Here is a 17801-nt window from a genome sequence, read left to right as displayed (position 1 = left end):
AAACTTTATGCCAGAAAGTTTCCGGTTTTGTGGTTTTCCGTGTTACATGCTGAATATTCGGAATCTTCGGTCACAGATAATTTTATTGATGAAAATGTTTTCCACTGAAATTTCAAATAGTCTCATGATTTTATATCTGAAAGTAATGTGAAGGAACGAAAGTGGAAGTGTACTTTGTTTGATTGAAATCACATGGAAAAATGACTGAAATGATTTGACCAAAGGTTTCGTTGCAGGGCCAAATTGAAAATTAAATGCAAAAATTATTCATTTAAGTGAATAATTTTTATGGATATTAATTCTATTGGACTGATTTCTTTTATGGCTAAAAGCTTTTTCCGATTCTCTTAAATCTTAAGTTAACTTACTTTAGGCCTACTTCTACAACTTTTTCTTCTAAAGAATGTTGAAAAGATTTATTAGCCAAAAAATGGCCAATTTTTAAGCAAATGTAAATTGAAATTAATTTATTGAAGTTTCCATTATAATCTTGTAGATTCTGACATATAGAGAACCACTGATTAATATCCAAATTATGTCAAAAGTTATCCTTGCATTTCGACGATGAAAAGTGAAAAATCAGTCTGATAAAAAAATGATAAAATTGAGATAGTTTATGGGATGATAAAAGTTGGATGATGAATAATGGCTATTGTTCGGTCCATTCTGAAATAGTGACCAATTGATTTTTCAAATCAGTGTCATTCATTAAGTTTCTGTTATAGAAATGCCAAGGAATGATAGAAAGAAATATTTCATGAAATATTCTTCACAACACAGCATGTTACTGAAATAATAAATATTACCGGTTTCCGGAATACTAAACGTATTTATATTAGTACTATCATGGAAACATAATTGGACACTGTAAGCATTAGAGTATGCAAATAAATCAGCCAAATAATAGAATTCAATTAATCCATAACTTTTTTTATTATAATTACTATCGGAATATTTACTAGCACATTAGTAAGTAAACTCTTTTCTTTGTGATCAAAGTTTTTAAAATCATTATTTTGTTTGAAAATTCCATTTCAAAATATATTTGTTTTCCTTTTCTAATTTGAGAAATGACGAATATTTCCATTGGAATTCATCGAATTTCTTTCATTTCTATTTCTCATTCCATATAAAAAGGATGAAAAAGCCTTTTTAAGGGAATAATTCATTGGCTAATTTATTAATTTGATATCTGTTAGAAATGTTTACTATCAGTAACTTTCATCAACGTCGCAGAATTTTAATATTCGGAAATAAGCTGAACTACCACACCTCTCGTTCAGATATATATCTGTTTCAGTTTGGGTTAAAAATTTTGAAAATTTAACATTCTCAACTACTGCAAGATAAAGCAATTAAATTTAAATAATGTTATCCTTATAGATGAGCATTTAAAAATTTTGTCTCTGGTAAAAAATCAATTAACTATATATTTATATGTGTTTTATCATTTTTAAAATAATTGTTTACTGTGATTTGAACATTTAAATGCGTACTCTTAACAAATTTCCATCATTCATTCTTTCTTTTTAGAAAAGTTGTTGAAGTGGACATTTTCATTGTTTACTTCCGTCATTTTTCAAAATTTCGATTTTTTTATGGATTTGAATTCTTCTCATTTTTTTTTTTTCATTTTTTTTGTGAAATTTTAGCTAAATATTCAGACCATTTTCTTTTGCCTTTGGGCGTAATATTTTCTCATTTAAAATTCTGAATGAAAAATTATAAATGAAAGTGATAATAATCAGCAAAGAAAATCAAATATTGTTTCATTTTTTTTTTCATTCTAATGTTTAGTTGTTTCATTTTTTAAACTTTTATTAGCTGAAACTTCATTAATTAATAATTTAAATAATTTTGAGCATTTTGATTCTAATATTAAAATTGTTTTTATAAGACTGAAAAGCGATACAAAGCTGATGCATTTCTTTTTTTTTTTTTTGTACTGGAAATGAAATTAATTTTAATCACTGATAAGCTAAAAATTTAAAAAGTGAAATATGGAATGCTTTAGGGAAAGTGAAAAATTTATAGCAAATGTTTATATAGAAGTTTTATTCTTTCCACAAATATTGCCATTACAATTATTTTATGTTTTTGTTATTAAACATCAGAAAGAAATACTTTGTTGGTATGACTGAATGAAAACTAATTTCATTTAATTAATTGAAATTAAAGTTTTGTGTATACGTTATGTTTGATTGACATTAAGATAAACTGCAAGTTGCTTAAGACTTTAAAATAAATGATAAAATGGCTGAGAAAAGACTATTTGACTCAGAGAAGAATAATTTTATGAACATATGATTTTATTAAGTTAGTTCACATGGCTTTATTATCTGCTATTCTATTCATATAGACTTATCATTATTTTACTTTAATCATATTCTAATTAAAATATTATTTGCTAATTTAATAAGAATGACTTCTTACCAGTGATTATAATATATAATTTGCAAATATTATAAAAAATTGCAGTGCTGATAATATTTAATTTTTAATCTCTTTATTTGAATATACTTTTTCAAGTTAAATTACTTGAATTACGCAATATGTTTAATTAATTTTTTGATTATATCAAGTTTTTAAAACAGTAGAAATGATTGATGTAAAATGATTACTGAATTATAAATGAATAATTTTAGCGACCAAATAAATATAATTAAAGAAAAAAGTTATAATAACATTTGAACTGAAAATTATTTATGCATTAAATTTGATTAATTATTTACATTTCATTTCGAGAAGCAATAATTTTTTATTCACCAATGTTTACATCAACTATTTAATAACTATTTATTCTTTTATAAGTTGAATATTATCAAAATTATCCTGAACAAATCACATAAAATTTGTTGAACATAAGTTGATAAAAACAAATTGTCACTATCATTTTCTTCCTTTATTAAAATATATTTATCAGTTGCATTTTCAAATTTGATATTATCTAAAATTGACATTTGTAATTTCAATTTTATTTATATAAAATTGAATTAATTGATATGTTTTCCAAATGACAATCCATTTTTTTGTTATTATTACAACCTTAATTATCTGTTTGGTAGGAATTAAAAAAAAAAAAAAAAAAAAACGGAAAAAATTTGTCACTTACAATGCTTAAATGATAAGCATCAATCATTTGTTTACATTTATAATAATATATGTTTGTTTATGAAAAATATTTTCATTTTCCCATATATTAATGGAGAAATATACGTCAATCACGTGTATTTGACATATTTAGTCAATTTTAAATTTTAAATGATTGATAAATGGAAAGTGATACTTCTAATTTTAAATTAAATAAATTCTTTTTTTTTTTTTTTGCTTTATTTTCTTCAAATGAACAAATTTGCAAATATTTAAAGATATCTGTCTCATTTCTTTTTTCTCAGTTAAAAAAATTTTTCCTTTCTCATTTTAAATGTATTTTTGGCTGCCTTTTTAAATTAAATAATATTTTCAATTATAAATTATTTCATTATTTCAGCCTTTCTTTTTTCTTATTTTTAATAATTACATTGAAAAGTAAATAGGCAAACAGACAGGGACAGACACACAGAGGGAGAGAGAGAGACTTATATATATAATAGGTATGCATGTCATTTTGAGAAGATTATTTCTCTTCTCCATAAATTCAGTTGGTATAGTTGTATTTTAGAAATTTAACTCTTTGATTTGAAAATTAATGAATTTGGATTGGAAATTAATAAACATTAATGAATTTGCTTAAAACTTAGCTTCAGTATGTTTATAAATGTTTATTTCTGTAATTATTATATTAAACAATTGAAAAATAATAATAGTATAATATGCATAAATATTTGTTTATTTTTTTATTCCTCTTTTTCTCGATAATTATACTATTTTTACTAGTATACTTTATGAGTAAACGATAGTTAATAATATGTTATTATTAGCGTTACTATGGTGGCTAAGTAACAACTTCCTGAAACACTCGTTTAACTTTGACTTCCTTATTTGCTTATTTTGTTGATTTCTATGTAAGAATGTTGATGACTGATTAACTAAAATTGGAATATTTTTTATAACTAACAAAATTGCTTTTAGTTAAATGATATAAGGTCAAATACCTTACCTTACTTCAGTTTCGAAGATTTTTAGTTGTTACTTAATGCTATCATTTTGATAAGTGATAAATTTATTTTGCAACAAGATTATCTATCAATGTGCTTTTGTAATTTTGGTTTAGAATCGTTTAGGCATAAAATTGTTTACAACAAATTCAATTAGCTTCTTATCAATTACTGTAGCTATAATGAATTAATGATTACAGTAGTAAACAGTCATTCAGGTGTATGAATATTTGAGTGATTACGGTATCGCTGTAGGAATAGCTGAATTACAGTAAGCAATTTTTAACATTCTTATAATTTCTACTTTTCTTAAATATTAAAATTTTTTTTTAAGCTACTATTGAAAATCAAATCAACAAAAAGCGCAGATATGGCAATAAACTGAACTGAATATAAATGAAATTGAATAGTTTCTAATTAAATTCGAGAATGTTAGCGGGAAAAAATAATTATGGTGAGCAATTCAAATTGCTTATTTACATTGCTAAGTGACTTTTAGAAGTTTAAAAAAATTTTTTTTGTTAATTCAGGAAAGGAAAAGTACAGAATTTTGTTCAATCATCTAGCAGAATAGTATAAAAGCCTTGGAAGAAGAATAATCATCATTACTTTACTTCTTATAACTATTTTGGCTAATGATCAAAATCATTTTAACTATGATAATTTTATGATAAGTATGATTATGACAATCGTTTACAGTAACTACAATAATTCATATTACAAATATAATTAATTAACCAATTTATTATGTACAAACAATATTTCTTTTTTCTACTGCTAAACATTATTTTGTGTCAAAAAATATAAATAATACAAAATATTTTTAACAAAAACAATCACATCATCATATTATCTTCAGAATTATCGTTGTATGATAACTTTTCTCATTTAAGATAGTAATAATTGATGTTTACAATCATTACTTTGAAATTTAGGAAAGTGTCAATCTTTATAATGAATTTATGATATTATTTAGGATAGAAATAAATGAATGCAATCCATGCAGAAATCTATGACAGTGTGACACTAGAAAGAATGCTAAAAATTTTTCCTTCTCTGATTAAAGTAAATCTATGAATAATAAATTAACGTTAAGTAATAACTTAAAAAATAAACTTATATTTTTGATATTTAATAGTTTTTTTTTTTTTTTTTTTATTAGGAATGTTAAATTTCTTCGCCATTAATTTATGCAATAATGGGAAAATTAAGTAAAATGCAAGACAAATAAAGAAGTAAGAGACATAATTTCCGAAATACTCGTTTTTTTAGTTTATCAGCAGCAAAACATTGAAATGATAAGCAAATAAAAGTACAACTAAGTAATCAACATAACTTAATAAAATCTAATTATCATTTGCAGAGACCATACCAACTGAAAGGAAATATGTCAAAAGAAAAAGTAAAAAAGTACCGTAAATTGAATTTATTCAATATTCAATTATTCATGTCAAGAAACTCATTTTAATACTTTTAATCTATTTTAAGTTAGTTACTTATTCAATTTAAATACTTTAGTAGTTTCTTTCTTTTTTAAGAAATAAGATTAAATAAAAAGAAATGATTAGTTATTATCATTTTTTAAAATATATTTAAATACAATCATCTAATTATATCCAATACAGTGCATTTGGAATATAATGAATTTTTTGAAATTTCAACAACCAAATCCATTAAATTACTTCGCTTGATCAATCATTTGGTTAGTAAAGTTTGTTTTAACTGCTGATCGATTTATAGGAAGCACTAAGGATTTTAATCATTGTACTTTTTATTTTTATATGTGTGTTCAAGCGTTATTGAAATCATTTCATAAGCATTACGGCTGGCTGTAAAATACGATGAATTATTTGAAAGAAAAAAAAAGAAAAAGGAAGAAATTCGTCATTTTAATTAATTTCTGAACTTGTTTATCTCATCTGAAATGATTAATAATCTATTTGATTAAATTTAAAAAAGCATTGAATTGAAAAAGTATTGAAGTCATAAGAATTGCAGTAGTAAGTTACTTAGTAAGTAAGGTTTTTTTTCACTCATATTTCTTACACTTAAAAGAAAAGCTTTACGATTTACTTCCTGTTGAATCGACTAACTGGATATTATAAATTAGTTAAATTGATGAGCTTCTTTTAAAAGAAATAAAAAAAAAAAAAAAAAAACTGAAGGATTAGTTGGACATAAACGATTCTAATTTTGACTAAATATTGTCTAATAAGTTTCAGGTTAAATTAAAATAATTTTTTTTTTTACTACACTTTCTTTTTAAATTATGTTTACTTTCATCGTAAAAATTCTCAAATTTTTTTTTTTTGGAAGCCTTTAAAAACTTTATAAAATTATTTGATAAATATTCCAAATTACTCGCTATAAGTGTTTTTTGAATTGGTATTTTTAAGTATTAAATTTCAAGAAAAAAAAAATTAAATGAATTCATTATTATTCTTTTACTTTACCGCATTTCTAAGTTTCCCTTAATGATTTTTATAAAGCAATGAAGTATTATACCTGCAAAAATCATATAAAATACCTTTACGCATCTAAACGAACATTTTGATTTTAATAAATATGTTTTTTTTTTTTTTTTTTTTTTTTTTTTGTAAATAAAAAATCTAATTTAAAAAACTTTTGTGAATTAGTCTCATTGTTGATCAGTTGATTTTAAAAAGGAAACATTTAATACTGATATGTTCTACTGATCTTCCAATTATGAAAAAGTAACGAAGAAAAAACATACAATTGAACTCGAATATAAAGTTTTATCTGTGTTTTTATTTGTGTTTTAACTGTTGATAATCCTAAATTATGTTTTAAAATTATCTGAAGCAATCTGTTCGATCTTTTGTTTTTTCAGTTGATCTTTTGGTTGAGCTTTTAGAAAAAAATTAAAATTTTGAAATGAAGAAGAAGCAATCAAAATGATAAGTGGAATAAGTAATTCTGGCTTGATAGTAACATATTTAGTTTTATATTCATTTATTAAGTATTTCTACTAAATTTGAATTATTTTAGAATAGTAATGCATTTTTATTGATAAATAAAATGATATAAGGATTAGAATAGAAAATAACCATTATCTAATTGTATTAGCAAAATATGAAATATTATGTCTGATAATATTCTCAATACATTTTCCCTAAAATTTTTAGTCTTAACTTTCCTATTTTAAATTTTAATTTTATCGCTTGATTCAGCAAAATTAGATTCTCTCTCTCCCGTATTAACTTAGCATTTTTCCCTCTTATTTTATTACTAATAGAAATTTATCAGATTCATTCTTGTAAGATAAGTGATGATAATTTAAATGATAAATCTATTTCTACTGATAAATGTCCCAAATGATAAGCAATCAGTTTATTGCTTATCATTTATTTAATTTCTTGACTATTTCATACTCTAATTTTTTTATTGTTTTTTTTTCCTACTTTCTACAATTACTTCCAAATAATTTAATTCGATCCAGTAAAATTTGCTGTTAGCTATTTGATTGCTTAAATGTTATTTTTCAAGTGCGAAATTTTAATGTTCGATTAAAATTTCTTTTATTCTTTTGAATTCATTTATTTTTCTTTAATAGAAGAAAGAAGAAATAAGATTTGATAGGTAAAATTAATAAATACTACAAATTATTGAATAAACTCAATAGCCACGCATATTTGCATATTTCCAAAGTATCATTTACGTCAGTTTTTCTCCTCAAATTGAGATAAAAAAGTTTTAAAAACTAAAGAACTAATAAAAAAAAAATTTATTTTAAATCATAGCAATAATTTTTGAAATTTTTAATTAATATATAATCTTTCATTTGCATATATGTATTATTACATAATATTGTAACCATCAAATTTCTTAAATTACTGTTAGAAAGTAACAAAATTTTTTTTAATGTTTTGCAGAAAATGAGAAGAGTTCATTTTAAAATTATATTAAAATAAGTGCAAAATTTAAAATTATATTAAAATAAGTGCAAAATGAGTTAAAATGAATAATTTTAACTTTTCTTTGCTTATTATACGTAAGAGATGAAATTGCTATTGGTGTGATAGCTAATCATGAAATGCTTCAGAAAATTGCTTCATACTTTTCAATAATAATGCAAATAGCTTAAGGTCACGGAAGTCGTGTTAGCAGGTCATTTCAAATGCTTTTAATATAAGCAAATCCAAAAGCTGAAGTGATATTTCTCATTAAGCATTCGATTGTTGAAATTGTTTTATGAAAAAAATTTTCCATTTTATTATGTATATAATATCATATTTTATGTTTTACCTCATTTCAAATTTATTCTTCAATTCATTTTTTTTTCAGTTATTCTCTTTCTTTTTTCTTCAAGAATTTTCTGATACATCTCGGGAATTAATTACGGTTGATAATTTCGATAAGCTTAGAATAGAAGTGAAAAGCAAAAAAGGAAGTTCTTTTCAATTTTTAGTGTAATATTTTCTGCTTGAGATAATTTCGGGAATTGTCAATAATGAATAGCAAATGGACCAAAATTGCAAGAGGGTGGTGTTTTTCTTTGATCTGTTAGCTATTAGAAGCTAAAGCTCAAAAACTGAGACTTTAAATTTAGGATTTTGTAATTGCTATAATTTCTCCTTAACTAACATTTTTCTATTCAATAGCAAGCATTCCTTTAAAATTTGTTATTTCCTGAATTTTTAATATAACTTTCTTGTAAAATTATATTTTTAAGTATTTTGCACTTCAATTTTATTTCAAGCTCTAGTTTTACCTAATTTTCTTGATATTTTTTTCAAATTATTACTATTATTATTATTATTAAATTGCAATTCCTTTCAGAACAATTAGCTATGGCTTATCATTTCGTTAGCAGCTAAATGTCTTTTAATTTCTTTAAACTTTGTATTCAATAGATAACAAAAATTCTTATTCTATAATTAAAATGAATTTAACCACTCAATGATTTTAAAAATTAAATGGTTAAATGGCAAATATGATACTTCTCTTTGTGTGTAAGTCTACTTCATACTGTACTGATCAAATGAGCAAAAATATGACACACATTAAATTTGAAAAAAAAAAAACTGAATGATTAAGTTGAAATTTTTTAAAATAGCTTATTTGACTTCTTTGATAAATAACATAAAAAATATTTATAAAAATATGAAAACAAATTATAAAAAAAAAAATCATAAATTATAAAAATGTAAAATTAATTTCTTAATAAACTACAAAAACAAATTCTTTTTAACAAATTATAAATAAATTATAAAATTTTATTATTCTTGCTAATGTCATTTTTAAAATCTCAACAATTTTCCTTTTCTATTAATAGTAAATACAAATTAATCTCTTTTACACATTTTTTATTTACTTTCCAACTTAATATTTTTCATAAATTTGTTAGAAATACTTGTTCATCATTTTTTTATAATTGATTTTTGACATCACAAAAAGATTGAAATCAAAATTTAAGCAATCAAAATGGATCTCATTAAAAGATTTGATGTTAGCAGTATGTGTGGAATGCGTCAAGTATGTTTACTTACTTTTAAATTATCGCATGAATTTCTTGCTAACTTTTTTTTTTTCTTTCCTGAAAAAGCAATTCAAATTTTATTTTGTCATGTCTTCTTTATATTTTTAAAATTGAGTACACGTAAGCGTTGATATGACTACGATGGTAACCATCGAGCTAATAATAATATTAATAATAATTATAATAATCACGAAAACTACTGAATTTTTTTTTTAATTATTATATTTATTTATTGTGGTAGTTCAGGTGTTTTTCTAAAAAATTTAAAATTAAATTACGTCAATAAGAGTTATTTTTGCATAAAATATTATTTTAAAATCAGTGACAATAGATATTTGTGTATTAATAGCTTAAAAAAAACATAGAATATGTTAAAGACATTTCATAAATTTATATAAAATCTACAGACTAAAAATTTTTTTTCATTTCAGATAAACATATAAATATATTATATTCTTAAATAAGTCAGTTTTAGTTAATTGAGTAATTAAAAGCTGAAGTTGAAATTCTCAATTATTTTATTTTTTTTTTTGTTTGTTCGGTATAAAATCAACACAAAACTTATGCATAATTAATTTACATCTTTAAACAAAATATATTTTGATATTGGCAGGTGAATTTCATTAACTTTTCTGTTTTCTTAGCTAGCAGTTGTGAATGTCAGTTGTATCAAAATATTTTTGAATTTTCATTTCAATCTAATTTTTAATCAGATTTCATTTTTAAATCATTATTTCATTGTTACCTTAATTAGTCTGTACTGAATTAAGTGAAAAAATTGATAACTGATAAAAAAACTTCCTTAAACTGTATGGTATCTGATTTATAGTAAAATTTTATTAATATTAAATTGTTTTTTTTTTTTTTTTTTTTTTATTTTTATTTTTACTTTTTAAATCAAATGAATGAAAACTCTAGCAAATTCTTATATTCTAAAATGTAGGAATTTTGAATATATTTTCGATATGGAAATAGTTTTCATTTTTTTTTGTGACTAAAATACAAACATTTTAGAATAAAATTATTGTGATTTCGAAAAATACATATGAAATTTGATTATTTTATTGTTATCATCCAAAAGCTCATAATACTCAAGTATTAATGAAGTATTACTCAAGTATATTTAATGGATATGAAAAAGTTAATTTAATTACTGTCATGTTAGCTAATCAATAAAATGATAACTGATAAATTATTATCATCAAATGATTGCAATTGTAGTAATTTTAATTAATAAATTATGTATTTATAAAGTTTAATTTGTTATTACATAAATTTTTTTCCATTTATTCAACAAAATTCATGAATCATATGAAAATGTAAATGATTTTCATGCATTTTCAATGTTAGATTTTTTTTTTTTTTTTGAAAAAACAAAAAAAAAATGGGAAATGTGCTCTTTTCTCATCGATTCTCATTAATATTATATTTAATGATGCATATTGTGGTCATTTTTTTTTGGGCAAATTCAAATTGTAATTTATTTTGATTTGAAATTCAAATGATTATTGATTAACATTTGTATTTTATTGATCAGATTTAGAAGTATTTCCTTAATGAAATTAATTCATTATCTATCAGTAACCTTAAGAGAGTATTATGATACTCCGAGATAAATGGAAGGAAAATAATAAAGTTATTAAGTTATATTACACATAGGTCAGTGATAAGTTAAACTATTGATAACAAACTTGTACATATACAATCATTCAATTATTTCTTATCAAAAACAGATAATTGATAAGTGATATTTGATATTATTAATTGTAAAAAGATAAAACCAATAGTATATCGATAGTACAGTATGTCTTTAGAGAGATTATTGTTAATATTTTTTCAATTATTTTTATTTTTCTCTTTTTTCTTTGAAAGAGAGAGAGAGAGAATTTTAAAATTGGATCTAATTAAAAAAATAGAATGATTCAATCAAATTTGTTGACAATGACGTCAATCACTGTAACTATGAATGATGAATTTATCAATTCAGTCTCTAAGGATCTAAAAAAAAAAAAAAAAAATAGATCGAAAATATCGTTCTGAGCACAATGACGGTTAATTTAAAAAAAAAAAAAGTAAATAAATAAAATAAAAATGTAAACTATAATAAAATTCAAATAAATTTAAACATTTTGAGCATACTGCAACATTTCACATTTCAATTTGAATAATTTCTTCTTCCATTTCATCTCAAAAAGTCGTCCATTTCCTACATTTACTCTCTCTTTTTTTTTTTTTTCATTTGTCGCATACATAAATAATGATGACAAATAAGCAATTTTGTTAAAATTTAACAAAAATTTTTTTGCATATACGGATTGGACAAAGAAACGATTCAAAGAATATAAATGGTTATCACAACATATTTCTTATCAGCGCTTATGCTGTTTTCAATTGCATTGATATCATCAACAGGTGCAGCTGTTTACAGTCCACGACGAATTGTATTACCTGATGATGGTTAATTTTTTTTTCACTTCAATTTTCAATGATCATATAATTTTAAACTGTGACTTGCCTTTGATTATTTCAATTCAGAAAATATAAACAAAAATAAAAAAAAAAAACAGAAACATTTGTAAATTTTTAATTGAGAAGAAAAAAAAGAATTAAGAAAAAATTTATTTTGATGAATTTAATGTGTTTCAGATAGAAAAATTGCTGAGTGAAATAAACTGTTAAAAAATAAAATTATTTCTTGTAAAAAAAAAAAAAAAAAATTAAAATATAAATATGCATTTTCAATTGGAAATTTTGCTATGGAAATTAATTTGTAGATGAAATACAACGAGAAATGATAAATGATTTGTTGCAAAGAGAATATGCTGAGCGATATCGAGAATATCTAGAAAAAAGTTTAGCAGGTAATCTTTTTTTCTATTTTATTCATCTTATTATTATTAATTCCATTAATCTAATTAGTATTGTATTTTATATCAAATTTTTTCTTTTCATCCATTTTCAACTTTGGAATTTAACAAACAAAAAAGCTAATAGTTTTTTTATTTATTTTTAACTCAAACTTTATGCAATGCTAATAAAATTGAAAGATTGCATATGGCAACTTTTTGAGCTATAATTAATTGTGGACTGAGATTTTAGAATAATTTTTCTTAGCAATCACTTAAAGTCTAGAAAAAGATGTTAAAACTTAAGTGATGAAAAGAAATTTAGCATATGATAACAATTTTATTTTATGTGTTGTTCAGCATTTGATAAATTTATATTGTTCGAACATTTCATCTATGAATGTTAGCTGCATAAAAAGCTGTTTTAAATTTGTCATCAATTTTAAGCTTTGCTTTCAAATTTGTTTACAGCAGCTTCAAAGAATAATATGGATGATATTGAGACACATGCCGAACTACATCCATCCAATAAGCGAGGACAGACATTTGTTAGATTTGGTAAAAGATCACAAAGTTCTGTTCGTTTTGATAATTAAAAAAGAGGGGTGAAATTCAAATAAGTAAGTTTCATTTCCTTTTTTCTTCATTAATTTCAACGAGTAAGGATATAAGTAAATATAATAAAAATTAGCGTTTTCTAATTCAAACAGAGTAAGATATTGATTGTAACATAATGTCTTTATCACAATATCTAAGTTCAATAACTGTAATATAAGCAAAGTGAAAGATCAAATATAAGTAAGAGTAAAAGTAAATATAAGTAAAAGATGTATGCTTAGTTGACAATTCTGTGAAATCATTTAACTACTAAGGTATAGTATCACTTATAGCTTATCTAAAGTATGATATATAATAGTGACACTGATAATGATGATAACACTAACAATTTAAGTACTATATTAGCAATAATGATAATGAATGATATAAATAATTTGTCTTTCAGTTACGAACAGCTGAAATACAACCATCTCTACAACAATCTCGACTGGGATCTATTTTATGCGCATTTTGAGTGCGTTTTTAATTGATAAATTACAATTATTCATTTTGATACCATTTAATCTTGTCATTTTCGTAAAATATTATTTGATTTTTGAATTCTGAATCTTAGATTTTGTTCATTAACTTCGATTCTACATGTCATAATTAATGATTGTAATCTTATCATTTGAATTTTTATTCTAAGTTTTCTTTTTCTCCCTCTTCTTCTCTTTGTTAATCATATATAGTAGATGAAATGAAATTGTAGTTAAATATGTCGATTACATGTTAAAAAAGATATTCCCAAATAACATATTGCATACATAAAGTTAATTAAATTAATTAGCAATTTATAAAGAAAGATTTTTTTTTTTAATATTTTCATTAAACTTTATTTTTTAAGCAATAAAAAAGCAAAAAAGCAATATTGCTAAAACAAGGTTAATACTTCAAATTCATTTCGGAAATTTGATGATAGCATGACAATATGGAATATTTAGCTTAGCTTAGCTTAGCTTATTTGACTGTCTAACATGGATGCATTGTGGCAGTTTAGTTCTGATTGAATTCAATCATTTTATTGCATTGAATATGTTTGAGTAAGTTACATTATCAGAAGATTCAGTGATAATCAATCTAATAATGCAAATGAAAGCTTTAATTGATGAAAATAGCATACAAAAAAGAGTGAAAAAAGAAAACAGAGAAAGAAAAAAGCCAATAAAGTAATAAAATAAAAAGTAACGATTTGTTCTTTTAGATTATCAAATTTAAAACTACTCTTTTAGAACTTTTGAATTATGAAATTTGAAACTAAAAAATGAAATGATATAATGAAATGAACTGATAACATTAAAATTTTCACTATTCTTAATGAATTATTCATCTATTAGACAAATTAAACATGAAAAGCAAGTTGGCAGTTCGAATTAACTTTACTGAACAGAAAATAATTCTACTGAAATACATTTTTTGACAGTTATTTATAAAACTTTATGAAGATAACACAATTAGTAGGAAAGGATTAAAGTTCTCTTATTATCATAGAGAAACGATAAGATAAGTAAAGTATGCAATTTGATTTCTGATATATCAAAAAATTCTACTCAACTAGCATTACATTAAAGCTAAGCAAGTTTTGTGCAGGAAAAATTGAAGGAAATTAGCATAGAACGATTGTGATCAAATGTGACTGTCAACTTTGATTGGGTTAAAAAGACAGGAAGAAATCGATATTTGGCATAATTCAACATTTTATTCTTGACTAAACTGTTAAAAATGAACTATCGTCATTTATTCGTTTTTTTGTTTTTTTTATGCCAATCTTATAATGCAAATTTTTGAAATTTTACATTTATAAATGATCTGAATTATTTGAAGAAGTAAGATGATTAATTTGTTTTGATCAAATTCGACTGTAGGTGGTTTGTAGGATAATTTATCTGCTTGAATATGATTTACTAAACTTTTGGATTTTTATTATAGTTGTCACAAAATGAAAGTAGATGACATCTTATGTCGAGTGTTATCAGTGGGTAAGGAAGGTGGTGGATTGACTAAAAATGTGCGCGAAGATGAGTTACTTGCTTTGTGTATGAAAGCTCGAGAGGTAAACACGGAAAATATTTAAAGTTTTTTTTTTCTGTGTAAAATTTTGGAACAAAAAAAAAAAAAATTCATAGTTTTAGAAATTTTCTGAAATGACAAAATATCAAAATATTATTGCTGCCATGTCAAACCACCAATTTTATTAGAAGAATTCGAAATATTTACATTTGCTGGAAGTGACGTCGATTTGAAATTTTAAAAATTCGAAAGGTCATACATAGTTCGAAATGATTTAATATTGTACCTGCAGGCATTTTTGAGTCAGTCTGTATTTATCGAAATTGATCCACCAGTTAGAATTTGTGGTGATACACACGGTCAATATGGTGATCTGCTAAGGCTTTTTCACCGCGGTGGTTTTCCACCAGAATCAAATTATCTATTCCTTGGTGATTATGTAGACCGCGGTCCTCAAAATCTTGTTGGTTCCTTCATAATGTGATCAACTATATTAAAATTATAATCGATAAAATAGTATGAAACAATGTTAAAAAAAAATATCCAAATATAAAGGCTTAATTTTTTGATGTAAAATTTTGAGATGAAAGTTTAAAATAGTATGTTAGAATACGAGATTTAATTAAAAGATTAAGAGCAAATTAGTTAAATAGGAGAAGTAAAATATGAAATAAGGTGGATAGAGTAATACTTAAGTTTTACTGGTACACGATAAAAAACAAAATATTCTACTCATTATATTTTGAAATCACAAAAACAAATCTAAGAGCAAAGTGAATAAGTCTAAGTTTAACTATGAAATAAACAATTATGTCATCTTTCTGTTCTGTTATCTCATATTGTCTATTTCTATCAAAAATTCTAAATTGCCATCAAAAAAAAAAAAAAAAAAACGAAAAAACAAGAAAGTAATGTAATAAAATCCAATACGAATTTTTCCATATTCAATTAAAAATTAACTTTTTGGATTTTAATTGAAATTTTCTCTGCAAATAACTTGTAGTAGTAACTTTTCAGGAAGTAATTTGTCTCTTATTTTGTTATAAAATAAAATATCCGAATAATTTTTTTTTGCTACGCGGTAATCATGAATGTAATACGGTTAATCGAGTGTATGGATTTTATGATGAATGCTTAAGACGTTACGGCTCGAATCGTCTTTGGCAAGGATTTCAGGTATGATAAACGTAACGTAGAGTCGGAATTTGATTATTCCGTTAGAAGCAAAAATTTTTTGCTTTTCCGGAAAATGATAGCTTTTGCATTGTACAGGATGGAATTATCATCTACTCATATTCCTGATTGAATTTACGGAAAAGATTTCTGATTTAGGATGTATTTGCTGTTATGCCTTTATGTGGTTGTGTTGGAAGTCGAATATTATGCATGCATGGAGGTTTATCACCACAATTAAAAGACTTCGAACAGGTTATCATCGTAATCTGAAATTTGTCCGATCGAAAAGTTCGATAATTTTCATGATCAGGAAGATGATCTCAAATCTCAAATCTCTTGCTAGTCTTGTTTTTTTGTAATAAGTGGAAAATTTCTCAGATGAAATGCAAAATTTTTACGGAAGTACTAAAAAAAAGCAAATATGTGCGTTGTTATCCATTATCAAATCTAAAAATATAATATTTTTTTTAGTAAAATAAGGATCAATTTTGCAGTTACGTAATATACAGCGTCCGTTAGAACCGGTTAGTCCATCGCTGGAAATGGATTTACTTTGGGCTGATCCGGTAGTGGGTATTCAAGGTTTTGAACCTAATTTACGTGGTGCATCGTTTGGTTTCGGTGAGGATGTCGTCATTGATGTTTGTAAAAGATTGGATATTGATATGATTGCTCGAGCTCATCAAGTATGAAAAATTGAAATTTTGAAATATTTTCTCGAAGAATGAATATCTCAGATTTTTACACCTCAAATATAACCAGATAGCACTTGAGGTAGTTGAATTCATAATTGTTGAATATTACATGTATCAAATTTCTGGGAATATTTGAAATGAAATGAAAATGAAGAGTGATGAAAATTTTGAATAGAATTGCAATAACTTTGAAAGCAGATCATTTGAAATAATATTGTGAGTTACTGGTAAATACTAAAGACGCTCAGATTTATTCGATCGAATAATAGAGCAAATTAAAAGCTAATTTTAGGTCGTACAGGATGGTTACGAGTTTTTCGGCAATCGCCGTTTGGTGACGGTTTTTTCGGCGCCGCATTATTGCGGACAATTTGATAATGCAGCCGCAAGCATGATTGTTGATGAAAATCTTGTTTGCTCGTTTCAGGTCTCATATATCTCCAAGTTAACAAAGAAAACTTTTACTAGTTCATCTTGAAATTTCCAGAAATCCTTCCTAGAACTGCTTTATCATCTAATTCTTCGACTATGAAAAACTAAAAACTGCTTGTAAAATCAATTTTAATTTAGATTCTACGACCTCAGGCCATGCCAGGGCAAACACGTCTCGTCAAAACTGTACGCAACAAAACTGAAAAGCTTTCTTCCGAATTATGATGCACATATCTGAAAAACTGATAGATCTATCAGTGATTTTAATAAATAAATACTCATTTATAAATAACTTTCTCGTTTATCGTAATCTCTACTTTGCAACATCAAAACATTTTGATTGGAATTTTATTAAATTCATTCGAACATTTTCAATATACATGCAATGCTGACAATAATCATAGGAACTTTTTGTATAATAAAGATTACCCGCAAAAGTAGACTATAA

At 24.0% G+C, this 17801-nt stretch overlaps 2 protein-coding genes across 2 annotated transcripts; both read left to right on the top strand.

Annotated features, from left to right (window-relative positions):
- Positions 1-11975: 11975 nt before the first annotated feature.
- Bm3396 (Uncharacterized protein) lies at positions 11976-13039 on the top strand (the record flags this gene model as incomplete). The annotated part of the gene is made up of 3 exons (XM_043078280.1): positions 11976-12054; positions 12372-12458; positions 12915-13039. 3 exons carry the CDS (start codon positions 11976-11978, stop codon positions 13037-13039), a joined length of 291 nt encoding a protein of 96 aa, XP_042934214.1.
- A 1940-nt stretch (positions 13040-14979) lies between these two features.
- Positions 14980-17578, top strand: Bm4031 (Serine/threonine protein phosphatase PP1-gamma catalytic subunit, putative; the record flags this gene model as incomplete). Its single annotated transcript, XM_001902137.2, has 7 exons — positions 14980-15093; positions 15343-15513; positions 16068-16226; positions 16383-16478; positions 16721-16912; positions 17214-17348; positions 17492-17578. The coding sequence occupies 7 exons, from the start codon at positions 14980-14982 to the stop codon at positions 17576-17578; spliced, it is 954 nt and encodes a 317-aa protein (XP_001902172.1).
- Between the last annotated feature and the right edge of the window lie 223 nt (positions 17579-17801).

The sequence above is a fragment of the Brugia malayi genome (assembly GCF_000002995.4).
Source record: "Brugia malayi strain FR3 genome assembly, contig: Bm_v4_Chr2_contig_001, whole genome shotgun sequence".
In the NCBI taxonomy this organism is placed as follows: domain Eukaryota; kingdom Metazoa; phylum Nematoda; class Chromadorea; order Rhabditida; family Onchocercidae; genus Brugia; species Brugia malayi.
This window is presented reverse-complemented; position numbering and strand designations above follow the sequence as displayed.